Below are 27,429 nucleotides of genomic sequence, written 5' to 3'. Positions count from 1 at the left end.
GTCATGTTTTTTTTTTTAATTGGGAGGTTGTGTGACTTATACACAGGTGAGACTTGTATACCACAAAAATCACACATTTGTTATTAATTATAATAACTGTAAACCATGTGCAATTTTCCTGTGCAATATGATTCCACAGTTGTATATAATTCTCATTTTACATTTTACTTGGTCCACATTTTATTTTATTTTATTTTACCTTATGTTTATATCAGTTGTACATATACTCTGAATAATTTACCGTTACATTTCACTATCTTTTATTTGGCTAAAAATTACTCGCACCACGGAAAGCACCTTTTTGGAGTTGCGCTCAATTCTCGTTGTAATGCAAATTACAATGACAATAAAGATGATTCGGAACTATTCATATTGGACTTTCCCAGGAATTGAAGCACGAAACAAAATCAACTCTAATTATGTTTACCACAGACTGCTACAACGTTGGTTTTGGACCAGACCTATGAAGGGTCTCACTATAGTTGTTCGTGTAGTTACTTCCTCAAATCACATTAAATGAGAAAATTAAGCAGTTCTCTGTACCTGGACTATAATAGTTGTGTGTGAAAACACCCTGATGTATGCAGGGTGATGACTGAAACCGTCTGACTGTAACTTCCTGTGATCTAGGTGTGCTTCAGTAGCATTGGAGGTTTGAGTCGACACATCTCGTCACTGAAGGAGATGGTGGTCTTCCCTCTGCTTTACCCAGAAGTCTTTGAAAAGTTCAAGATCCAGCCACCCAGGTAATTACTTAACAGGACAAAATCTGTGTGTTTACAGATCTGAAAATGATGCCGGTTGTAATTTTGTGTTCCTTTTATACAACCCCTGGCAAAAATGATGGAATGATGGCTTTAAGAAACACTATAAGAAATCAGGAAAAATAATTGTGGCAGTCAGTAACGTTTACTTTTTTAGACCAAGCAGAGGGAAAAAAATATGGACTCACTCAATTCTGAGGAATAAATTATGGAATCACCCTGTAAATTTTCATCCCCAAAACTAACACCTGCATCAAATTAGATCTGCTCGTTAGTCTGCATCTAAAAAGGAGTATTCCACCTTGGAGAGCTGTTACACCAAGTGGACTGACATAAATCATGGCTCCAACACGAGAGATGTCAGTTGAAACAAAGGAGAGGATTATCAAACTCTTAAAAGAGGGTAAATCATCACGCAATGTTGCAGAAGATGTTGGTTGTTCACAGTCAGCTGTGTCTAAACTCTGGACCAAATACAAACAACATGGAAGGTTGTTAAAGGCAAACATACTGGTAGACCAAGGAAGACATCAAAGCGTCAAGACAGAAAATTTAAAGCAATATGTCTCAAAAATCGAAAATGCACAACAAAACAAATGAGGAATGAATGGGAGGAAACTGGAGTCAACGTCTGTGACTGAACTGTAAGAAACCGAAAGGAAAGGAAATGGGATTTACATACAGAAAAGCTAAACGAAAGCCATCGTTAACACCTAAACAGAAAAAAACAAGGTTACAATGGGCTAAGGAAAAGCAATCGTGGACTGTGGATGACTGGATGAAAGTCATATTCAGCGATGAATCTCGAATCTGCATTGGGCAAGGTGATGATGCTGGAACTTTTGTTTGGTGCCGTTCCAATGAGATTTATAAAGATGACTGCCTGAAGAAAACATGTAAATTTCCACAGTCATTGATGATATGGGGCTGCATGTCAGGTAAAGGCACTGGGGAGATGACTGTCATTACATCATCAATAAATGCACAAGTTTACGTTGATATTTTGGACACTTTTCTTATCCCATCAATTGAAAGGATGTTTGGGGATGATGAAATCATTTTTCAAGATGATAATGCATCTTGCCATAGAGCAAAAACTGTGAAAACATTCCTTGCAAAAAGACACATAGGGTCAATGTCATGGCCTGCAAATAGTCCGGATCTTAATCCAATTGACAATCTTTGGTGGAAGTTGAAGAAAATGGTCCATGACAAGGCTCCAACCTGCAAAGCTGATCTGGCAACAGCAATCAGAAAGTTAGAGCCAGATTGATGAAGAGTACTGTTTGTCACTCATTAAGTCCATGCCTCAGAGACTGCAAGCTGTTATAAAAGCCAGAGGTGGTGCAACAAAATACTAGTGATGTGTTGGAGCGTTCTTTTGTTTTTCAGGATTCCATAATTTTTTCCTCCGAATTGAGTGATTCCATATTTTTTTCCCTCTGCTTGGTCTAAAAAAGTAACCATTACTGACTGCCACAATTTTTTTTTTCTTGATTTTGTTATAGTGTTTCTTAAAACCAGAAAGTTGCCATTTGAAATGACTTTAGTTTTGTGTCATGTCTGTGATCTGCTTTTTTTCTACAAAAATAAACAACTGAATGAACATCCTCCGAGGCCGGTGATTCCATAATTTTTGCCAGGGGTTGTATTCTGTATCTTCATGTCTCATTCATGGGTTATTTTGAGGTCGACATGACTGAAGATATTAACCAAAAAAAAAAAAGGTATAAAAATCCAGTATTCCGGGGTTTTTTTGTTAGAAAATGACACAACAAAAATATAAATGCAACACTTTTGTTTTTGTTTTGTTTTTTGTTTTTGTTTTTTTCCTGTTGAAATAAAAGACCTAAATCTAAATGTAAAAATTTTATTATAATCTACATTTGTCAAAAACTGCACCGTTGAGCAAAATAATCCGTTCATGTGGTTATTGTGGTTCAACAAGATGCTGATTAAACAACATCATTGTCTGGTGTCGCAGACCAAACGGTCCCCCTTAAAAATTGGTCTGCCCTACCTTCACTGCGCATGCATCATGAGCCGCGGTTCACAGATTATCACCTAGTTTCTGATTCATGCTGCCTCCAGTCATCATCTGTCTCAGTGAAAGATATCTGAAGCTTTTGTACAACAATCATTTCCACATAAATTCAGCATTATTTCATCAGAAAAGACAGGAAGCGATCAGAGCGTCGCACCTACACGAGCTGCTAGCTGATGCGTTCACTGCATGTCGGTCATTTCAAAGAGTCAGTGACTCGCTGATTATTGCCTCATTTCTCCTTAAAACTTTAGAATGATTTAAGAGGTTTAACCTTGTCATCTGATTGTTAATAATCACATTTTTGCCTATGATCGCTTTGGATGAAGAGTCCATCTCAAATGACGCATGCACAATGGAGGCAGGGTGGACCAATTTTTAGGAGGGACTGTTCAATCTGCAGCACCGGATGTAGAAGTGCAAACAAAAGTGTTGACTTTTGTTTGAGTATATTAGTTGTGGGGTTTTTTTGTTGTTGTGGCATAACGAACTTGGAAATCATGCAGTGTACTTTATGACTTTTTAATTTAAATAAAAATGTTTAAAATGACACTAAATGACACAAGCTAATTATCTGGAACACAAAGCCTGTAAATTGCTCATTATAACAATAAAATGTGCTCTGTCCAGTAGATTAATTGATTTGTTATAACTCAAAGCTGTACGGCCTTTCAAATTTCACAAAACAGACGATCAAAGTGTAATAATGTTGGTCTATTTTTGTAGCATGTTGTAGAATTGCAGCTGATTTTAATGATGAGAACGTATTTATCTGGGGGGAATTCCATGGTGAATATAGTCTTTTCCTTTGTTGCCATCATGCAAATGGACTGCAGGAGGAAACGCGTGTTCACATATGTGAGGTTTTGCTATGACCTGCGACTTGATCCAATTGCTTGATGTGCATTCCTGTGGCGTGCACACGAACATCCGTAAGATGTCTAAATCACCTCAGAGGTGATATATGGTTACAAAAACAGAGTTTTCAGGTTTAGAAGTATTTATTTCTTGCTAACGTTTGCAAAATATATGACAAAAATATTAGGCTTATACAGAAATAAACGGTTACAGAGTGTTTTCCACATCTTAGTTTATTTTGTTTGAGTGAGCAGTCACCTGATTTCATGCTGCCTTTCTTTACTCCTTTTGGCTGTCACTGTGTCTTTCCCAGTATCCTCGTGCCATCCAAGTGTGCATCTCAGGCCGCGTGGTGCATTATGGGTAGGCTAAATTTTTCAACTACCAAGCCACAAGCTATGGTGGCAGAAAGCAGCGAGGAGTGCTGTGATTTGGATAATTTCAACCACTGGAAAGTTGACAATTCAAAGCGTTTTTGTAAGCTCCACGGATTGCTTATTACAACCAGGACTACGTACGGCAGTGGACAGAAGTGGAAAGAAGAGCTGGCTGTGCTTGCGTGTGCTGCATTGTTACAGAAACTACCGTTAGTGCCGAAGAGAGCGCCGCTGTCGAAAATGACCGGTCCTTGTTGATAATCGGAGACAAACAAGTTTCTGACCCCTTGAAGGCAACTGACAGATGGTTAGATGAAGTCCAGAGTCTGAAACTGTGGATATTGCAGAATATTTGCTAAGCAGGGATGAGAAATCGCGCCTCCGCCGGCTTTATAATGATTACAAGGAAGATGGGTCTCACATATAACCTCTTTAGTGTCACATTTGTTTTGATAAGTTGACAGACATACAATGATATGTGCATGCATGCAGTTTGTTTATAGAACATGTCAGTTTTACAATATTACGCGCCACGTCATTCATGGCACGACATTACAGTCATAAGCAGATGCACGAAAACGGCAGCACGGTTTCAGGATATTGACAAAATAAATGTGTGCAAGAAACTTAGTTTTAGTCCGTCTTACGTCCGTTTGGATCTTTCTTTTCTGTGGCGAAATTATGTAGAATGAACGAAGGTTTACGACCACATTTCTTCTTTCCGTCTTTGTGTGGACTCGACGGAGTTTTGCAATCATGTGTTTTCAGCCAACTTTCAAGCCTATAAATTCCGTTCGAGCATTTGAAAACAGCTCAATGTGCCCCTGTCATTATTGTATGCGTCGCTTAAGGCTTAAAGCCTTTGAAACAATCCCTGTAAGCCTTAACTTTTACAGTCCGCTAATGCTACTGTATACGAAATTCAGTGGGAGCGGTGTGAGTGTGGTAGTTGGGAATTTTGCCCCAGTTTGACCCACGCATGCGCAGATGCGTTGCACACTTCGCTGGAGAAGCCCCCATGTGTTCTATGATGTTGTTACCAAATGTAGGTCATGGCCTCTGATCATTTGAATTTCTCCCCTCCAGGGATTGAAATACTAAATTGTTTCCAGACTGTGCAAATTTTGATCATATTGGAAAAATAATATGAATCCCTTATTTAAATATGCAATAAAATTATAGTGGTGCCAAAGAAAAATTTTTTTTTTTTTTTATGATTTGAATCTTAAAAAAAAAAAACCCAAAGGCCGTACAGCTTTAACTAAAGCTTTCTGGAGTCTATCACTGCTGCAGGCTTCAGATGCATTATAATGACACTTAAACCTGAATAAAATCTTAAGTTCATTAATTTTTATTTTTGTCTCTGTTCAGGGGCTGTCTGTTTTATGGTCCTCCAGGCACGGGAAAAACTCTTGTGGCCAGAGCGTTGGCTAACGAGTGCAGTCAGGGTGACAAAAAGGTGTCGTTCTTTATGAGGAAAGGGGCTGATTGTCTCAGTAAGTGGGTTGGAGAATCAGAGCGGCAGCTGCGCCTGCTATTTGACCAGGTAAACCATCTTATCCTGAAACATAATGTACCCTAGTGATGAATGTTTTCCGGAAATTCCCAGAATTCTGGCTTTTGGGGGAAATGTGGTAATTCCCAGCAAAATCAAACATAGATTGAAGCATAATGTTGTCAGAATTGTTCCTGTCGGCCATTTTGATGTTTACTGGGCCTGGCAGCCAATCACAAGGCTTGGGACAAAGCGGTGCACTATGCTGGCCTCCCATTGGTTGTGTCATGTGACTAGTGGCGAATGTTTCTGGGTTTTTGTTTTCCTGGCATGCGTCACATTTATTCTGTGGTCTGATTTCATGATGTTCATATTTGTAAAATCGTCACTTGTACCCGATCTTGCAGCCAAGAAAACCAACAAGTATCTTTTTTTTTTTCTTTTTTTTTTTGCACTATTTCAAAATTATGCCTTTTTTTCTTTATTAAACAGTTACTGTTAAATCAGGTTTACTGTATTTGCCGGTAACTCGTAGTATAAATGAGCAGTTGCTAAGACCTGTGTGTTAGAAGTTTGAGGACTGAAAATCACATCAAGCTTTGTTGACTTCCCAGGCGTACCAGATGCGTCCGTCCATCATCTTCTTTGATGAGATTGATGGTTTGGCTCCAGTCAGGTCGAGCCGACAGGACCAGATCCACAGGTGAGCAGGATCGCTGTCCTTAAACCCCTTTCACACCGGGCCCACTTTGAGTTGCGTCGTGCGGTGTCATAATGACGCCACGTGAAAGCAACCCAGTGCTGAGACAATGTAGCTCAATGCCACAACAGTGTGAGAGGACGCAAAGGATGAGTGGTTTCAGCACAAGTCAGGGCAGCGTAATGGTACTCAACATGACTAGAAACCACACCCTCAAAATACAACGTTACCTGATGCCAGTTTGATTCCTGCTGTGTTCTATTGTTCCTGAAGTATAAATCACGCAGGATTGTTTTTATACCGTGTACACAATGCAGTAAAACTACATGCTCAAAAAGATCACAGAAAAAAAAAATGCTGATTGCGGCTGCTGCAATTACTCGCTCTTAAATTCTCTCACAAATGTGTTTAAATAAAGTCCATAAAAGTCCTGCTCACAGACTGATTGCCAGAGACAGGACATGTCTACATCCAGTAAAAAGTCCGGACATCTCCAGTCCACTCACGGACGATTCTTTTGCGCATGCACATGTGAACAACTAAAAGAAAAAAAAAAAAAAAACTGGCTGGCTGCAGGCAGTTCCTCACTCTCCCCTCAAACTCTCTCATTACTGTGTTAAATTAAGTCCATAAAAGTCCTGCTCACAGACTGATTGCCAGAGACAGGACATGTCCACATCAAGTATAATTCCAGACATATCCACATTTACTCACGGACAGTCCGTTCGCGCACACAGCTTGCGGTACAAGGAAGAAAGATAAACTACAACAGAACTCAGAGTACAGACCTGCAGCTCAGCACAAGAACAAATATAAACTCGAAGAGAAATCAGAGTGCACAGTCTGTCTGCAGCCAAACTGCACTCTGATTTCTCTCTGCAGAGAACCTGCAGGCTGCGTCCTCACCTCCTTTCTGCCCCCTGCTGTGCGCACCTGACGCAGACATTCTTGCGTTGTCATGACGCCACAGGAAGCAACTCGAAGCAGGTCTGGTGTGAAAGGGGCTTTAGAGTGGACATTTTAAATGTCTACAATAACCCACTGAGGTTTATGTGATTGTGAATGCTGTCAACTGCTCATGTGAGCAGCTGTCTGAGCAGGCACATCTACTTTATTGTTGTTCTGTCTAGAGCCCGACCGATATGGATTTTTTGAGGCCGATAACGATATGTGGATAAAAAAATGCCGATAGCCGATAAATCAGCAGATATTATTATTATTATTTTAAATGAATAAAATGTTCTTTTTTGGACCCTTAACAAAAAAGGTATGAGCTAAAAGCTGAAGCTTTGTCCTCATATAAATTAACTTTATAACAGAGAAGAATTTTCAAGTTCAAAAATGCGAAAATGCAATTGGAGCAGTTAGGGGGCTATTCAAACGGGCCAACTAGTAAGATATCACTCCTGAAAACGATCTTTGCCATATCACGTGAGGAAAATCTGCCCTACGATTGGATTTTGGAAAACCATGTGATGGAGAACCAATTCCGATTGGACACTCACATTGCGCACGTCATCACACATCTTCTATGAGGAGTACCAAGATGGCCGACGGTGGATCGAAAGTCAGCGGAGCTAACGTTTCAGCAAAAAAAAGAGTAAGTTTCTATCTCGTATCATTAACAAGTTATTTACAATTTAGTAAAGCTTGGTCCCAGCCGTCGTATACGACGGCGTCGGCCCCAGTGAATCTGAATGTTTCAACCTCTTAGCAGTAAACGAAAGTTTTTCATGCTAGGAATAAGGTCTACACAACGTGGGCTTAATAAAAAGCGTGACCGACGCAGTGAAGTATATTTTACATTACTACATAAACTGAGTTAATCAAACAGTTGAACTGAAACGGGAGAAATGTGGGGTGAATGTAATTGCAGAGTTATTACAAACAACATCCTGATAAACTTGTATGCCTATGTCAACCGATCAGTGCAGTGTAATGGCGAACTACGGGGGCAGTGATGAACACATTTAAGCAGGGGTGTACAGCTCTTAGATGAATGGAGTCAGAGCTCCATCTACTGGACAAACGGTGTAAGGACATTTTACATTGCCGACACAAACATTATTTCAGTAACTGTTCTGTTTATGAGAAATTATCGGCGTTGTGTTGGCAAAATTTTGGCCGATAGTGAGTACTTTGAAAAGGGCTTATATCGGCCCACCAATATATCAGTCGGGCTCTAGTTCTGTCTGAGGCCTCACAAACGTTTACACAGAAGCATAAAAATGACAGATGATTAAACACATCTTGAAAGTAGGATTGCCTTCTTTATTATTTATTCGTTTCAAATTGTTCTTTCTTTTATAATGAAGTAATTGCAGCGTCTAGAAAATGTTTTTGAGTTGTGTGTTTTGTTTGACGAAAAAACCCAACATAAACCGAAAATGGTCATGTTCTCACATTTGAGTTATTTTTGATTAATACGTTGAAAATCAATTCATCCAGTGTTGATGCTTATAATTCTTGTGTAGTCAAGAATGCATTTTGGGATTCTTCTTCATTTGATGCACAGTAAATACGGACACGACTGTTGTGAAAGTGTAGCAACACGGACCCACAACAGGGGGCGTTAAATGAACGGGCAATGGATAATCCAAACAGTAACAATTTAATGTTGTGAAGTGCACAACGGAATACAGACAAATACAGTTTTCGGTACTACAAACAATTATATGTTGAGTGACGTGTGGGCAGGCTTGAGGATAGGAGACGTCCGTCCAGAACCGAGCCGGATCCCACACAGCCCCCACCACCAACGGATCTGAAGAACACCGGAGCCGCCAAGTCCTGGATCCCCAGGTGGCCACCGTCTCCGGCTGTCAGACCTGGTACTGCTGGCAGAGAACAAACAGAGTTGATGAGTGTGAGTTCGCACACTCAGTAATCCCACAGTCTGTTTTCTTTTGGGAGGTAGCACCTCCACCTCCAATCACACACTCGTGCAGCTCCTGTCTAACCACTTATCTGGTTGGAGTGTGAAGGGAAGCCGTCGCTGGTCACACCTAACGCCAATCCCTCAGATAAGGCAACACCACAGGAAAACGGCTGCAAAGCAGTTCTGACTATACTTTTACTGCAGAGAAAATTACCTCTCATGGTAGCTGATTTCTCAGCGAGGAGGTGGAGTTGCAGTCCGGCCTTTATGGTGATGGTGATGAGTTGTATGAGTGACAGCTGTCACTCCCAGTGGCTCCGACGCCCTCTCGTGCTTGAAGCCCGCACTCCAAGCAGGGTGCTATCTGGTGGTGGTGGGCCAGCAGTACCTCCTCTTCAGCGGCCCACACAACAGGACCCCCCCTCAACGGGCGCCTCCTGGCGCCCGACCAGGCTTGTCCTGGTGCCGGATGTAGAAGTCGGCCAGGAGGGCCGGCTCCAGGATGAAGCTCCTCTTCACCCAGGAGCGCTCTTCAGGTCCGTATCCTTCCCAGTCCACCAAATACTGGAACCCCCGGCCCTTCCGACGGACGTCCATGAGCCAGCGCACAGTCCAAGCCGGCTCCCCGTCAATGATCCAGGCAGCGCTGATCCAGGGGCACAGAGTGGAGAGGTGTGGCAGGGTTTGAGAAGTGACACCTGAAAGACCGGATGTATCCGCAGTGAAGCTGGCAGCTTTAGCTTCACTGCAGCTGGACTGAGGACTTTTAGGATGGTGAAGGGTCCTATGTATCTGTCCTTCAATTTTTGGGATTCCACTTGTAGGGGGATGTCCTTTGTAGATAGCCAAACCGCCTGCCTGGGCTGATACGTAGGGGGCCGGGGCACGCCGGCGGTCTGCATGGGCCTTTGCCCTCGTCCGGGCTTTGAGCAGGGCAGAGCGGGCGGTACGCCACACCCGATGGCACCTCCTCAGATGGGCCTGGACCGAGGGCACCCCGACCTCTCCCTCCACGAGTGGAAACAATGGGGGCTGGTACCCCAAACATACCTCAAATGGGGAGAGGCTGGTGGCAGATGACACTTGGCTATTATGAGCGCACTCAATCCAGGCCAGATGGTCACTCCAGGCCAAGGGTGCGCGGAGGTCACGCAGCGGAGGGCCTGCTCCAATTCCTGGTTCGCCCGCTCTGCCTGTCCGTTCGTCTGGGGGTGGTACCCGGATGAGAGACTTACGGTGGCCCCCAGTTCCCTGCAGAAACTCCTCCAGACCTGGGAAGAGAACTGAGGACCACGATCTGAGACAATGTCCGATGGAATCCCATGCAGACGCACGACATGGTGGACCAGGAGGTCTGCAGTCTCCTGGGCCGTCGGGAGCTTCGGGAGGGCCACGAAGTGGGCCGCCTTGGAGAACTGGTCCACTATCGTGAGGATGGTAGTCATGCCCTGGGACGGCGGGAGGTCCGTGACGAAGTCCAGGCCGATGTGAGACCAGGGGCGATGAGGCACGGGCAGAGGCTGGATGAGGCCTTGGATCTTGTGGTGGTCCGCCTTGCCCCTGGCGCAGGTGGTGCAGGCCTGGACGTACTCCCGGACGTCGGCTTCCAGAGACGCCCACCAGAAGCGCTGCCGGACAACTGCCACGGTTCTTCACACCCCTGGGTGGCAGGAGAGCTTGGAACCATGACAGAAGTCCAGGACTGCAGCCCTGGCCTCTGGTGGGACGTACATCTTGTTCTTGGGTCCAGTCCCCGGGTCCGGCTTCCGTGTCAGGGCCTCCCGGATGGTCTTCTCCACGTCCCAGGTAAGGGTGGCCACGACAGTGGACTCGGGGATGATGGTTTCAGTCGGGTGTGACAGCTCGGTCCTGACTTCCTCCTTGTGCACCCGGTACAGGGCGTCAGACCGTTGGTTCTTCGTCCCGGGGCGGTATGTAATCCGAAAGTCAAAACGCCCGAAGAACAGTGACCAGCGGGCTTGCCTGGGGTTCAGACACTTGGCGGTCCGGATGTATTCCAGGTTCCGATGGTCCGTGAACGGTACCGAAGCTCCTTCCAACAGGTGTCTCCACTCCTCTAGAGCCTCCTTCACCGCAAGAAGTTCCTGATTGCCGGACGTCATAATTCCTTTCAGCCGGGGTCAACCTGCAGGAGAAATAGGCACAAGGGTGGAGAACCTTGTCGGACTCCCCGCTCTGGGATAGCACGGCTCCTATCCCTGAGTCAGAGGCGTCCACTTTAACTATAAACTAGCTATTTGGATCGGGCTGCACCAGGACTGGCGCAGTCGAGAACCGGCGTTTCAACTCCCTAAACGCGGCTTCACACCGATCCGACAGGTGAAGGGGACTTTAGTGGAGGTCAGGGCTGTCAGGGGGCTAACTACCTGACTGTAGCCCTTGATGAGCCTCCACTAGAAATTGGCAAACCGAGGAACTGTTGCAGATTCCTACGGTTTGTTGGTTGGGGCCAATCTCTCACCGCCGCAACCTTGGCCGGATCAGGGGCGACGGAGTTGGAGGAGATGATGAACCCCAGGAAGGACAAAGAAGTGCGGTGGAACTCGAACTTCTCGCCCTTCACAAACAGCCGGTTCTCCAACAACCGCTGCAGGACCTGACGTACATGCGTAACATGAGTCTCAGGATCCGGGGAAAAGATGAGTATATCGTCCAGATATACGAAGACAAACCGATGCAGGAAGTCCCGCAAGACATCATTTACCAAAGCTTGGAACGTCGTTGGGGCGTTAGTGAGGCCGAACATTATGACCAGGTACTCAAAGTGACCTAACGGGGTGTTAAATGCCGTCTTCCATTCGTCTCCCTTCCGGATCCGAACCAGGTGGTACGCATTTCTAAGATCCAGCTTTGTGAAAATTTGGGCTCCATGCAGGGGCGTGAACACTGAATCTAACAGGGGCAGAGGGTATCGGTTGTGAACCGTGATCTCATTTAGCCCCCTGTAATCAATGCATGGACGGAGTCCGCTGTCTTTCTTGCCCACAAAAAAGAAACCTGCACCCATCGGGGAGGTGGAGTTCCGGATCAGCCCGGCAGCTAATGAGTCCCGGATGTAGGGTCTCCATTGATTCTCGCTCAGGACGTGAGAGGTTGTACAGCCTGCTGGACGGGTACTCAACGCCCGGGATCAAATCAATGGCACAATCGTACGGACGGTACAGGGGAAGGGTGAGCGCCAGATCTTTGCTGAAAACGTCAGCAAGATCGTGGTACTCACTTGGCACCGCCGTCAGATTGGGAGGGACTTTAACCTCCTCACTAGCTGTCACACCAGGCGGAACCGAGGATCCGAGGCATTCCCAGTGGCAGGTTTCGCTCCACTGAGCCACAACCCCAGACGGCCAATCAATCCGGGGATTGTGTTTTATCATCCAAGGATAACCCAAAATCACACGGGAGGTAGGTGTTGTTACATAAAACACAATCTCCTCCCTGTGATTTCCAGACACCACCAATGTCACTGGCTGTGTCTGGTGTGTGATTAATGGAAGAAGGGTGCCATCTAGTGCCCGTACCTTCAAAGGTGAAGGTAGAGCCACTAGAGGGAGCCCGACCTCCCTTGCCCATCTGCTGTTCAGCAGATTCCCCTCCGACCCCGTGTCCACCAGTGCTGGGGCGTGAAGGGTTAGATCCCCACTCAGGATCATGACTGGGATGCGTGCAGATTTTCGGGGGTCTCCCCGCGTGGGTATCATCCTTAGCCCAGTCTCTAAGGATGAGTGCTGCTATATTGACCGTTTGGGGCAGTTTTTCTGCGTGTGCTCGGTTGAGCTGCAGTGAAAACACTCCCTACGGAACAGCCTCCTTTGTCTCTGATCTGATCGCCTTTTGGCCCTGCTCGTTTCCATAGCAACGTCAGCAGGGGGAGCTGTCGTCACGTGGAGTGCCCTGGCTGTGGAGCGTGGGGAAGACGGCTCCCTTTCGGACCCGGGAGGAAGAGGGACGGCTTGTGCCTGACCACGCCCTTCGTCTCGCTCCCGTCGGTGTTCTGTTAATCGGTTGTCTAACCGTATAACTAGGTCGATAAGCCCGTCTAAATCCCGCGGCTCGTCCTTCACCACCAGGCGCTCCTTAAGGACCAGAGAAAGTCTGTTTACAAAGGCAGCGCGGAGCGCAACAGCATTCCAGCCGGCTCGCGCTGCCGCGATGCGGAAGTCGACTGCATACTTCGCTGCGCTCCGACACCCCTGTCTTATCGACAGCAGCACGCTTGAAGTGGTCTTGCCTCTATGAGGGTGGTCGAACACCTGTCTGAACTCCCTCACAAACCCAGCATATGTCGTTAGGATCCGTGAATTCTGCTCCCAGAGCGCCGTAGCCCAGGCGCGTGCCTCTCCTCAAAGCAAATTTATAACGTAAGCCACCCTGCTAGCGTCTGACGCGTACATGATGGGACGCTGTGAAAAGACGAGCGAGCACTGCATCAAGAAGTCAGCACACGTCTCAACACAGCGTCCGTACGGCTCCGGAGTGCTTATGTATGCTTCAGGGGAAGGTGGGGGGGGTTTTGTTGAACGACCAGTGGAACGTCTGTTTTCTGGCATTCGGTCAGCAGGAGGAGGTGCTGCAGCAGCGCCCTGAGCATGCGCTTCCACCTGGGCGGTGAGAGCCTCCATTCCTCCGATTGAGAATCACATTCTGCTCGGTGACTAAGTCCAACCGAGCAGTGAAGTGGTTAAGGTTTGCTGCAGCTCACCTAACACGCTTCCTGCTGAGCCTGTGCACCTCGCTCTTCCATTGGCTGTTCAAGCGATGGTTGACGCCCCTAGGATCCATGACGCTGGCCGAGAAATCCTGTTCTGAAAGTGTAGGAACACGGACCCACAACAGGGGGCGTTAAATGAACGGGCAATGGATAAGCCAACAGTAACAATTTAATGTTGTGAAGTGCACAACGGAATACAGACAAATACAGTTTTTGGTACTACAGACAATTATATGTTGAGTGACGTGTGGGCAGGCTTGAGGATAAGAGACATCCGTCCAGAACCGAGCTGGATCCCACACAGCCCCCACCGCCAACGGATCTGAAAGAACACCGGAGCCGCCAAGTCCTGGATCCCAGGTGGCCACCGTCTCCAGCTGTCAGACCTGGTACTGCTGGCAGAGAACAGAAACAGAGTTGAGTGTGAGTTTGCACACTCAGTAATCCCACAGTCTGTGTTCTTTTGGGAGGCAGCACCTCCACCTCCAATCACAGTCGTGCAGCTCCTGTCTAACCACTTATCTGGTTGGAGTGTGAAGCGAAGCCGTCGCTGGTCACACCTAACGCCAATCCCTCAGATAAGCCAACACCACAGGAAAACGGCTGCAAAACAGTTCTGACTATACTTTTACTGCAGAGAAAATTACCTCTCATGGTAGCTGATTTCTCGGCGAGGAGGTGGAGTTGCAGTCCGGCCTTTATGGTGATGGTGATGAGTTGTATGAGTGACAGCTGGTGCTGATGATGACAGCTGTCACTCCCAGTGGCTCCGACGCCTTCTCGTGCTTGCAGGGCGCCATCTGGTGGTGGTGGGCCAGCAGTATCTCCTCTTCAGCGGCCCACACGACGACTCTAATCCAATACTGGTTATGGCCCAGTCACACGGCACACCACGATTCCTGAACGGAGGGAAAAGGTAAAAAAAAAAAAAAAAAAAAGTCAAAAGGGGGAATAAATGTAAGTGTAAAGCTGATTGAATATATCAGAGCAGTAAATTGATCAGTGCGTGTGAACGTGCGCATTAGCTCACGTGCGATTATTTCAACCAGCTGCAGCTGATCCACAACGTGAATTCTTCCTTCCAGAACAGCTCTTTATATAATCATTTTGATTCATCTACCTGTTGCCACATGTACAGAAGGACTGGGTTGTCATTCCTACATTCATATTGTTATATTTAATAAAAAATAATCAGCGCACGCAGCAGCTGCTGCTGCTAATGCTACATTCAAGTACTGTCGGAAATTACACAACTTTTTTGTTGTTTCAAATTCAGCAGTTGCTTGTGGCAAAATAATTCATCATATCCACACAAAAGATTAATTCTTGCCTATATAAGGTGCCTGAGCCCAGTGAAGCTGACTCCACACCCACATAAAAAAGTCCAAGCAAACAGGTTGAGTTTGCCCTGTAATTTCCGGCGGTACATGAACGCAGCAGCAGCCTCAGCGCTCACAAACCGGCTTCTGCACTGTGTGAAAACATTCAGCCGGTCGAACGAAGTCAAACTAAACACTAACGTTACAAAACTAAAACTATTAAAAAATGTCAAGAACGACAACAAAACGAAACACAAATGAATTGAGGTTTTTGTTGCCCTTCGTTCAAATTTTTCAACAGTTTAAAAATCCTGATGAAGCGGCAGTTGCAGGAACGAAGCTGCGCAAAGGTTAAATGATGCCTACAAAAGTCCAGATTTCTTGTTTCATCAGGGCTTCGTTGCCCTTTAAGTGCCGTGTGACTGAGCTATTAAACAAGACAAATCTTTTGTCATTTCAATCATTATTTATATAATCCACTGTATCCACTGTTGTTAGTAGGAACCTGAACACATTAAGACTGAAAGTGTGAACTAAACATTTCTGCAGCAGCAGGGACCACAGGGTGCCAGCGTCTCGTTCATAGAAACTTTAAGAGGAGATATTGTTAGTTTTGCTGCTCTTGTTACTAGGCTGTCATTGGTTAATCCCAGAGAATAAGAGAATTCAAGACAACTTGATTTGTGTGGATTAGGTTATTGCCTCACATACTCTGAAGATTCTTTTATAAAACTCTGGAATTTCTGTGTTCTGTGCAGTTCCATTGTGTCCACCCTCTTGGCCCTCATGGACGGATTAGATGGCAGAGGAGAGATTGTGGTGATTGGAGCCACAAACAGACTGGATTCTATCGATCCAGCTCTCAGGCGACCCGGACGCTTTGACCGAGAGTTCCTCTTTGGCCTGCCAGATAGAGAAGTAATATCTAGGCACAGAATTCAACACTTGGCAGATAACTGTCAGACCTGTGCCGAATAAAGTGGGTCTTCATCTAGTTACTGAGTAGAATTTATTTTAATCACCATTAGGGTTGGGTATCGAGAACTGGTTCTTTTCAGGTATCGGTAAGAAATGATTTGATCCACTGACATCAATAGTCTTTTTGCTTAACGATTCCCTTATCTGTCCTTCAGAGCGGCCGTTGTTTTTGATGGTGTTTGTTGGGAAAATGAACATTTCTCTACGTTGATTGCAGACCCTTCAGTGGGTCTGTCATCAACCGTTTCTGCAGCGTGACTCCACTTTGAAGCTTGAACCAGCGAAGCAGTGCTTTGATCCACTGTTTCGTTGGTTCTTTGATTCGCTGCTCTTCAGAAGCGGCAAGTCCGCTTCTTAACCCCTCTCAAAGCCGTCGTGAGTCACTTTTGTGTGGATTAGTCACTAACTGGGACTTTTGTTGCAGTCAAACGAGAATCGTTCTCCGTTCTGTTGGCACAGCTCCAAACTCTGCGTGGCTCTCTGCCTAGACAGAGTCCAGTCAGAATAAATAACTTCAAAATGAATTGCTGCTTTAAATAAAACGACACCTTTTTCCAAACACTGCAATATAGACAATAAACTACAATCGTCTAAAATATTTTTTCCTCCCAAATGAGATGGCCTGCATTCTTTATGAATTACATTCTGACGTGCAGCACAGCCGGCTGTAAGATCTCAGCTCAGATGTATGGAAAGATATTCATGTCAATAATGTCTGAAAGGAAGTGCTTTTGACAAAAAACTGCAGATTTTGTTTATTTCTATTTATATCCAGAGCTCAAGGATCCACCATGTAGAGTTTATTTATGTCCAGAGCTCAAGGATCCAGTGACCAATTTCATATTTATTTACTTTAAGACTCAATAAAATGTTGACATTTTAATGTAAAGCCTACTTTTAGTACACAGAAAATTCACAAGAGGTTTCGATAAGCGGAATCAATAATGGTATCAATATCAATAAAATCTTATCAATACCCATCCCTAATCACCATACTGGTATAATATCATCCTGGTACTAATGTGCATATTATTACCTCAGCAGATGCTTTAGATTCTGAAAAAAATCTGAACTGAAAGTAAAATTATTTCATTTCTTTGACAGGCACGAAGGGAAATTCTGAAGATCCACACCAGAGAGTGGAGCCCTCTACCATCTGAAGTGCTCCTGGAGGAACTGGCAGATGAGTGTGTTGGTATGTGTCCAAATGATCACTTTCAATTAACCTACTAGTTCAGTTGGAAGTAATGAAAGGTCTTGAAGATTAAACAGGATGCCCGGTTGCTTTTGAGAAAACTTCTGCAAACATAGTACCTCTGTTTAAAAACAGATTTCAAGAGAACTGTTGCCACCTGTGTTTTTATGATAAAACTTTAAAAGTAGTACAAAGCGAGTGAAATATCCAAATATGGTGCTCTGCAAGTCAGGTAGGACTAAATCAGGAAACATCTCCAAAAGCTGTGTGGTATGATGAGCTGCTTGTACGGCTGATTGTACAAATGTGTAGGAAACTTGGAGCCTGACAGAAGAAGCCATTATAAAATTGACCTCTTTGGAGGTTTTTAACTAAGGTGTATATAAACCTATGTCCACAAACAGCTGTGTTCATCCTCATTCTGCTACTTTGAAGTTTGAACCACATTTGCTCCTTGATTGTTGGAACAAACATCCTTTCTCGGCAGGTTACTGTGGAGCTGATATCAAAGCAGTCTGCTCGGAGGCAGCACTGTGTGCTCTGAGGCGGCGCTACCCACAGATCTACTTCTCGTCTCAGAAACTTGTGCTTGACGTCAATTCCATTGTCATCACCAACCGAGACTTATGTCTGCAATGGCCAAACTGGTGCCTGCTGCTCAAAGGTATAACAAAGATCATCGTTATTGTTTTAGCTGCTTCCCCGCTTCAGAAAGTTTAATAAATGTGATGACTCATTCTTAGAGCTGTGGTGTCACCAGCCAAAGCATTGATGCCTGCTGTCTGTCCTCTACTGAGCACTACCTTGCGGAACATCATGAAGACCATCAGAAGAGTGTTCCCACATGCTGAGCAGGGATTAAAGAGGAAGCAAAAACAAGGTGCAGCTTCATTGTTAGATGTATATGTTTTTATATCAGTGATGAAAGTCTTCCAGAAATGACCAGAATTCAGGGTTTTTACTTATGCTGTGAACGTTTGCGGGTTATTTTTGATAAGTTACATCAAAATCCATTCATTCAGTTCAATTGCATTCCACGCCCAAACATTTGGTGGCAGTAATGCTCCGTGTTGGTCTGCAAGCTGCCAATAAACGGAAGAAGAAGGGTTATGTTTGTTTTCCTGGTCGGATTTAATGTGAGCATTTGTGGCATGATATTGCGTCACGTCGCCCTCCTCCCCAAGTTGAAAAATCTGAATTTTTTCGTCTTGTCGTGCCGCGATGACCAATCAGGGACTGAATATGTAGTGACGTGGAGATGTCTGGAGTTTGACTGAAGATGTGAACATGTCCTGTCTCTGGTATCCAGTCTGTGAGTAGGACTTATGTCTCTTTTGTCCTTTATTTCACAATTATGACAGTTTTTGGAGCGAGCAGCAGCCCCTCAGCAGCAGGAGCGGAGGTTTTTTTTTGTTTTGTTTTTTTTTTTTCGTTTCTAAATGCATGTGAGAGCGAATCGCCCGTGGAGATTATTTTACTTATTAACTGCACAGATGCATAATAAAAGAAATGGTGACTGGTTTGTAAACACAATTATGTCAGAGTTTTTTGGAGAAGAGCGAGGAGCAGCCTCCACAGGGGAGCGGAGGTTTTTTTGTTTTGTTTTGTTTTGTTTTTCCAAATTGTTTACATGTGCGCGCGTGAACGGGACAGGAGGTCCTCAAACTGGGTCCTGCAGAGGCGGAAGGCCTGCTGAAAGGGGCCGTCATCCAGACGCAGCTCCTGCAGCAAATGATGATACTCCCCGAATTGGGAGCTTTCCGCAACAACTCGCTCCGTGTGATCAAGGTCCGTCATGTTAACTTAACTGACAACTGGAGCCGGCGAGCGGAATGGAAGCTCCTCCTATTTGATGACGCACTGGGGCGAATTTTCGCAGCGAAAGCAGAGTGACACACCGGGCGATGGTGGCGCGTCTGTCGCCACGCGACCGAAGCGAATTTGTGGCGTCTGGTCGCACCCGCTGTGAACACGGCATCATGCTGCATTTATACATCAATCAATCAATCAATTTTTTTATATAGCTCCAAATCACAACAAACAGTTGCCCCAAGGCGCTTTATATTGTAAGGCAAGGCCATACAATAATTATGTAAAACCCAACGGTTCAAAACGACCCCCTGTGAGCAAGCACTTGCTACAGTGGGAAGGAAAAACTCCCTTTTAACAGGAAGAAACCTCCAGCAGAACCAGGCTCAGGGAGGGGCAGTCTTCTGCTGGGACTGGTTGGGCTGAGGGAGAGAACCAGGAAAAAGACATGCTGTGGAGGGGAGCAGAGATCGATCACTAATGATTAAATGCAGAGTGGTGCATACAGAGCAAAAAGAGAAAGAAACACTCAGTGCATCATGGGAACCCCCCAGCAGTCTACGTCTATAGCAGCATAACTAAGGGATGGTTCAGGGTCACCTGATCCAGCCCTAACTATAAGCTTTAGCAAAAAGGAAAGTTTTAAGCCTAATCTTAAAAGTAGAGAGGGTGTCCGTCTCCCTGATCCGAATTGGGAGCTGGTTCCAGAGGAGAGGAGCCTGAAAGCTGAAGGCTCTGCCTCCCATTCTACTCTTACAAACCCTAGGAACTACAAGTAAGCCTGCAGTCTGAGAGCGAATCGCTCTATTGGGGTGATATGGTACTAAGAGGTCCCTAAGATAAGATGGGACCTGATTATTCAAAACCTTATAAGTAAGAAGAAGAATTTAAATTCTATTCTAGAATTAACAGGAAGCCAATGAAGAGAGGCCAATATGGGTGAAATATGCTCTCTCCTTCTAGTCCCCCGTCAGTACTCTAGCTGCAGCATTTTGAATTAACTGAAGGCTTTTTAGGGAACTTTTAGGACAACCTGATAATAATGAATTACAATAGTCCAGTCTAGAGGAATAAATGCATGAATTAGTTTTTCAGCATCACTCTGAGACAAGACCTTTCTGATTTTAGAGATATTGCGTAAATGCAAAAAAGCAGTCCTACATATTTGTTTAATATGCGCTTTGAATGACATATCCTGATCAAAATGACTCCAAGATTTCTCACAGTATTACTAGAGGTCAGGGTAATGCCATCCAGAGTAAGGATCTGGTTAGACACCATGTTTCTAAGATTTGTGGGGCCAAGTACAATAACTTCAGTTTTATCTGAGTTTAAAAGCAGGAAATTAGAGGTCATCCATGTCTTTATGTCTGTAAGACAATCCTGCAGTTTAGCTAATTGTGTGTGTCCTCTGGCTTCATGGATAGATAAAGCTGGGTATCATCTGCGTAACAATGAAAATTTAAGCAATACCGTCTAATAATACTGCCTAAGGGAAGCATGTATAAAGTGAATAAAATTGGTCCTAGCACAGAACCTTGTGGAACTCCATAATTAACTTTACTTTGCAGTGCCTTTAATACCTATGGCATGCTCTAATCTCTGTAATAAAATTTTATGGTCAACAGTATCAAAAGCAGCACTGAGGTCTAACAGAACAAGCACAGAGATGAGTCCACTGTCCGAGGCCATAAGAAGATCGTTTGTAACCTTCACTAATGCTGTTTCTGTACTATGATGAATTCTAAAACCTGACTGAAACTCTTCAAATAGACCATTCCTCTGCAGATGATCAGTTAGCTGTTTTACAACTACCCTTTCAAGAATTTTTGAGAGAAAAGGAAGGTTGGAGATTGGCCTATAATTAGCTAAGATAGCTGGGTCAAGTGATGGCTTTTTAAGTAATGGTTTAATTACTGCCACCTTAAAAGCCTGTGGTACATAGCCAACTAACAAAGATAGTTTGATAGGGCTTCCTTGAGCAGCCTGGTAGGAATTGGGCCTAATAAACATGTTGATGGTTTGGATGAAGTAACTAATGAAAATAACTCAGACAGAACAAGGTTTCTGTAAGGCAGAATAAATCAATATGTTGATCAATTATTATATCATTTACCAACAGGGACTTAGAAGAGAGAGACCTAATGTTTAATAGGCCACATTTAACTGTTTTAGGTCTGTGGTGCAGTTGAAGGTGCTATATTATTTTTCTTTTTGAATTTTTATGCTTAAATAGATTTTTGCTGGTTATTGGTAGTCTGGGAGCAGGCACCGTCTCTACGGGGATGAATACATAAACGACCTGGCACGTCACAAATGCCACAAAGTACACATTCTTGGCCACTGATAACAAATGTGATGATTCGGGGCAGAGGCGTCGAGTGTCCTCAGGAACTGCTGCAACCTGTTACCACGCGTTACGATTAATGGCCTGTGTTGCTGGAGAATTATCAGGAACTATTACACACGGTCAAGAATAATGTTCCGCGTTGTTGCGCACTATTGCAGGCTATCGTGCGTAACAGTGCATCATTACGTTCTGTCAAGTTGTGAATGAGGGGAATTATGTCCACACTGTTGGGTATTTTCTCCTCCAAACATTTTTAAAACCTTTAACAAGACAGAGTCAAGAAACACCAGTGAGACAGAAAGTCAAATATTACGCACGGAGTGCGGCCAGGCTGTACACCAAGGCTACACTAAAGTCTGGCCTGCTTTTCCGCTCTTTTTATTAAGAGACGCCCTCATCACATAAACAAAAAACTTGTCCTAAGGGTGGGGGTGATGACGCAAGACAAGTTTCTTCCCATAACATAAACGCATACGTCAATAAGTGCAGCTGTAGGAAGAACACTTTCAGGTCAGCACATCTCGTTCGTCTGTTGCAGGTATCAGCTGTTCTGCATCTGCCTGAGTGTCCTGTTCTTTCACACTCCTTCACACTAAACCCACATCACAATAGTCAAAACATTCTCTACTCCCAGTCGTTAGAGGCTGCGAAAACAAAGTTATATTATAATAATAAGTACATCCAGACCTTCATTCCCAGCCTCAGATTGACCCCAGAGTGCTAAAACAAAATTGAATTCTCAGGATTGCATTAAGACAGGTGCAAAACAGCACAACACCGTTCTCATGAGAAAGAAGACAAAGCTAAAACAAGGTTGAATAACACGTACATTCTCAGGGTGAAGTGCAAAACAGCACAACACCGTTCTCATGAGAAAGAAGACAAATGTACAAATGTTTAACAGTGATAACATATATGCAAAATCCTTAACACACACACAGGCATTGACATTAAGCTTTTTAGTGTACTTGTCCATAGGACAAGTAACCCTGGCAGTTTACTTTTCCTAATGGAAAAGCTGGTTGTCTGGACAACCCGTGAGTGAGCTTCAAATTAAATATTTATCACATATACTTTGCTCTGAGTTGTCACTTAATAAAAACCTGTCATACTTCTTTTGTTTCTAAGTACTTTAACTTTAATATTTCAACATAAGAATTACAGCTGAAATAGAAAAAACATTACAGTTCAACATTTTCTGAGACTGAGATTCAGATTAAATATTTAATCACATCTGCTTTCCTTCTTTTAGTTTTTAGGCTTTAGTGTTCTGCAGTTTTATTTCAGAAGATGTGGCAACAGAAACAGTTAATCTGTGGCAATACAGGGAGACACTTATTGCCTTAATCAAAAAAAAAAAAATAAAAAAAAACTTCACTAAAAGACACAAAACATAAATAATGCATGGCCTGTGGTCTTATAGTTTTTCAAAATGTGGTGGTGATGGACATGTAATGATCCTGACATTTACTTTGTCTTCTATTTCTGTAACTGCAGACTGTATGAAACCAGCATATTTCATGTTTGTGAAGTCAGCTTTATTTTTATTTATTTATTGTTAATATATATCCATTCCTACATTTGAGGCCTGCAGCATTTTCCAAGAAAAAAAGGTTGGGACAGGACAGTTTATTGTTAATGGAAGAATTAGTTAATAATATTTACAGCCAGTTTTCTTGGGAACTGTCAGAGGATGAATACATGAACATTTCCAACTCACTAAATATTTCTTAGACTTCATTTATATCAATCATTCAGAAATACAAACAGTGTGGTACTTTATGGTAAATCTGTGTCAGGTAGGCAGTTCTCAAAAACTAAATGTCCATGCGGAAGGAGACAAGTGAGGGAAGCCACCAGACAAGTCTGGAAGAACTTTTGGCTTCTGTGGGTGTGAGTGGAGAAACTGGGAATATAACAACATTTTATTTTATCTTCATTTTATATACAATTCCTACTTTTTTAATTTGTGGTTGTTTCTGTTCCATTTCTGAAAGTAAAGAACTGCTATAAGGAAAGTGTTAACATTTTATTGTTTTTTCAAACTCTGTAGAACAACACGCAAACACCAACCTCTTATAAAGAAGGAAAAAATGCACAAACGTGCAGGAAAAACTGAACAATACAGACTGATTTGACTCGTGATTTTTGAAAATAATAAGCGGTAACTTACTTTGAAATTAAACGCAGAACTGCACCCTAGTAATTTTGAAAAATAAAAATCAGCTTGTATTTTTATTCTGATGAGTTAATTTCCTCTTTTTTTTTCTCCTCAGTCATGTTTTGTGCTTGAACATTAAACAGCTACATTAATCCATCTGAAATAAATATCTGTGTAAAATAACAGCCTGTTAAAGTTCAGAGTTCTCAGCTGCTTTATGTGATTTCTGCTTCTGAACATCACTGCAGAGATTCTGCACATCAGTTTTTTTTATCACGTGTGTGTGATTTTTATTCCGTTCATTCATATATTCTCATTTTAAGGAATTTTGACCAATTAATTTCAATCAATCAATCAATCAATTTTTTTCTTGTATAGCGCCAAATCACAACAAACAGTTGCCCCAAGGCGCTCCACATTGCAAGGCAAGGCCATACAATAATTATGAAACACAGTCTACGTCTAAAGCAACATAACCAAGGGATGGTCCAGGGTCACCCGATCCAGCCCTAACTATAAGCCTTAGCGAAAAGGAAAGTTTTAAGCCTAATCTTAAAAGTAGAGAGGGTATCTGTCTCCCTGATCTGAATTGGGAGCTGGTTCCACAGGAGAGGAGCCTGAAAGCTGAAGGCTCTGCCTCCCATTCTACTCTTACAAACCCTAGGAACTACAAGTAAGCCCGCAGTCTGAGAGCGAAGCGCTCTAATGGGGTAATATGGTACTACGAGGTCCCTAAGATAAGATGGGACCTGATTATTCAAAACCTTATAAGTAAGAAGAAGAATTTTAAATTCTATTCTAGCATTAACAGGAAGCCAATGAAGGGAGGCCAACACGGGTGAGATATGCTCTCTCCTGCTAGTCCCCGTCAGTACTCTAGCTGCAGCATTCTGAACCAACTGAAGGCTTTTTAGGGAACTTTTAGGACAGCCTGATAATAATGAATTACAGTAGTCCAGCCTAGAGGAAACAAATGCATGAATTAGTTTTTCAGCATCACTCTGAGACAAGACCTTTCTGATTTTAGAGATATTGCGTAAATGCAAAAAGGCAGTCCTACATATTTGTTTAATATGCGCTTTGAATGACATATCCTGATCAAAAATAACTCCAAGATTTCTCACAGTATTACTAGAGATCAGGGAAATGCCATCCAGAGTAACGATCTGGTTAGACACCATGCTTCTAAGATTTGTGGGGCCAAGTACAATAACTTCAGTTTTATCTGAGTTTAAAAGCAGGAAATTAGAGGTCATCCATGTCTTTATGTCTGTAAGACAATCCTGCAGTTTAGCTAATTGGTGCGTATCCTCTGGCTTCATGGATAGATAAAGCTGGGTATCATCTGCGTAACAATGAAAATTTAAGCAATACCGTCTAATAATACTGCCCAAGGGAAGCATGTATAAAGTGAATAAAATTGGTCCTAGCACAGAACCTTGTGGAACTCCATAATTAACTTTAGTCTGTGAAGAAGATTCCCCATTTACATGAACAAACTGTAATCTATTAGACAAATATGACTCAAACCACCGCAGCGCAATGCCTTTAATACCTATGACATGCTCTAATCTCTGTAATAAAATTTTATGGTCAACAGTATCAAAAGCAGCACTGAGGTCCAACAGAACAAGCACAGAGATAAGTCCACTGTCCGAAGCCATAAGAAGATCATTTGTAACCTTCACTAATGCTGTTTCTGTACTATGATGAATTCTAAAACCTGACTGAAACTCTTCAAATAGATCATTCCTCTGCAGGTGATCAGTTAGCTGTTTTACAACTACCCTCTCAAGAATCTTTGAGAGAAAAGGAAGGTTGGAGATTGGCCTATAATTAGCTAAGATAGCTGGGTCAAGTGATGGCTTTTTAAGTAATGGTTTAATTACTGCCACCTTAAAGGCCCGTGGTACATAACCAACTAACAAAGATAGATTGATCATATTTAAGATTGAAGCATTAAATAATGGTAGGACTTCCTTGAGCAGCCTGGCAGGAATGGGGTCTAATAAACATGTTGATGGTTTGGATGAAGTAACTAATGAAAATAACTCAGTCAGAATAATCGGAGAGAAAGAGTCTAACCAAATACCGGCATCACTGAAAGCAGCCAAAGATAACGATACATCTTTGGGATGGTTATGAGTAATTTTTTCTCTAATAGTCAAAATTTTGTTAGCAAAGAAAGTCATGAAGTCATTACTAGTTAAAGTTAATGGAATACTCAGCTCAATAGAGCTCTGACTCTTTGTCAGCCTGGCTACAGTGCTGAAAAGAAACCTGGGGTTGTTCTTATTTTCTTCAATTAGTGATGAGTAGAAAGATGTCCTAGCTTCACGAAGGGCTTTCTTATAGAGCAACAAACTCTTTTTCCAGGCCTAAGTGAAGATCTTCTAAATTAGTGAGACGCCATTTCCTCTCCAACTTACGGGTTATCTGCTTTAAGCTACGAGTTTGTGAGTTATACCACGGAGTCAGACACTTCTGATTTAAAGCTCTCTTTTTCAGAGGAGCTACAGCATCCAAAGTTGTCTTCAATGAGGATGTAAAACTATTGACAAGATACTCTAACTCCCTTACAGAGTTTAGGTAGCTACTCTGCTCTGTGTTGGTATATGACATTAGAGAACATAAAGAAGGAATCATATCCTTAAACCTAGTTACAGCGCTTTCTGAAAGACTTCTAGTGTAATGAAACTTATTCCCCACTGCAGGGTAGTCCATCAGGGTAAATGTAAATGTTATTAAAAATGATCAGACAAAAGGGAGTTTTCAGGGAATACTGTTAAGTCTTCTATTTCCATACCATAAGTCAGAACAAGATCTAAAATATGATTAAAGTGGTGGGTGGACTCATTTACTTTTTTGAGCAAAGCCGATAGAGTCTAATAATAGATTAAATGCAGTGTTGAGGCTGTCATTCTCAGCATCTATGTGGATGTTAAAAATCACTCACTATAATTATCTTATCTGAGCTAAGCACTAAGTCAGACAAAAGGTCTGAAAATTCACAGAGAAACTCACAGTAACGACCAGGTGGACGATAGATAATAACAAATAAAACTGGTTTTTGGGACTTCCAATTTGGATGGACAAGACTAAGAGACAAGCTTTCAAATGAATTAAAGCTCTGTCTAGGTTTTTGATTAATTAATAAGCTGGAATGGAAGATTGCTGCTAATCCTCCGCCCCGGCCCGTGCTACGAGCATTCTGACAGTTAGTGTGACTCGGGGGTGTTGACTCATTTAAACTAACATATTCATCCTGCTGTAACCAAGTTTCTGTTAGGCAGAATAAATCAATACGTTGATCAATTATTATATCATTTACCAACAGGGACTTAGAAGAAAGAGACCTAATGTTTAATAGACCACATTTAACTGTTTTAGTCTGTGGTGCAATTGAAGGTGCTATATTATTTTTTCTTTTTGAATTTTATGCTTAAATAGATTTTTGCTAGTTATTGGTGGTCTGGGAGCAGGCACCGTCTCTATGGGGATGGGGTAATAGGGGGATGGCAGGGGGAGAGAAGCTGCAGAGAGGTGTATAAGACCACAGCTCTGCCTCCTGGTCCCAACGCTAGACAGTCACAGTTTGGAGGATCCCAAAAAATTGGCCAGATTTCTAGAAATGAGAGCTGCTCCCTCTAAAGTGGGATGGATGCCATCTCTCCTAACAAGACCAGGTTTTCCCCAGAAGCTTTGCCAATTATCAATGAAGCCCACCTCATTTTTTGGACACCACTCAGACAGCCAGCAATTCAAGGAGAAC

General features: G+C 43.3%; 1 protein-coding gene across 1 annotated transcript in view; it reads left to right on the top strand.

Moving 5' to 3' along the window:
* LOC117514816 (ATPase family AAA domain-containing protein 2-like) overlaps positions 1-27,429 on the top strand; it is a 94,577-nt gene that overhangs the window by 42,018 nt on the left and 25,130 nt on the right. The window contains 8 exon segments of the mRNA XM_034175409.1: positions 631-746; positions 5,415-5,589; positions 6,153-6,241; positions 15,923-16,082; positions 17,247-17,337; positions 17,825-17,962; positions 17,965-18,001; positions 18,081-18,217. Coding sequence (XP_034031300.1) covers positions 631-746; positions 5,415-5,589; positions 6,153-6,241; positions 15,923-16,082; positions 17,247-17,337; positions 17,825-17,962; positions 17,965-18,001; positions 18,081-18,217 — 943 coding nt within the window.

Source organism: Thalassophryne amazonica, chromosome 7 (assembly GCF_902500255.1).
Source record: "Thalassophryne amazonica chromosome 7, fThaAma1.1, whole genome shotgun sequence".
In the NCBI taxonomy this organism is placed as follows: Eukaryota; Metazoa; Chordata; class Actinopteri; order Batrachoidiformes; family Batrachoididae; genus Thalassophryne; species Thalassophryne amazonica.
Note: the sequence above shows the minus strand (reverse complement) of the source record. Positions and strands in the feature narration are given on the sequence as shown.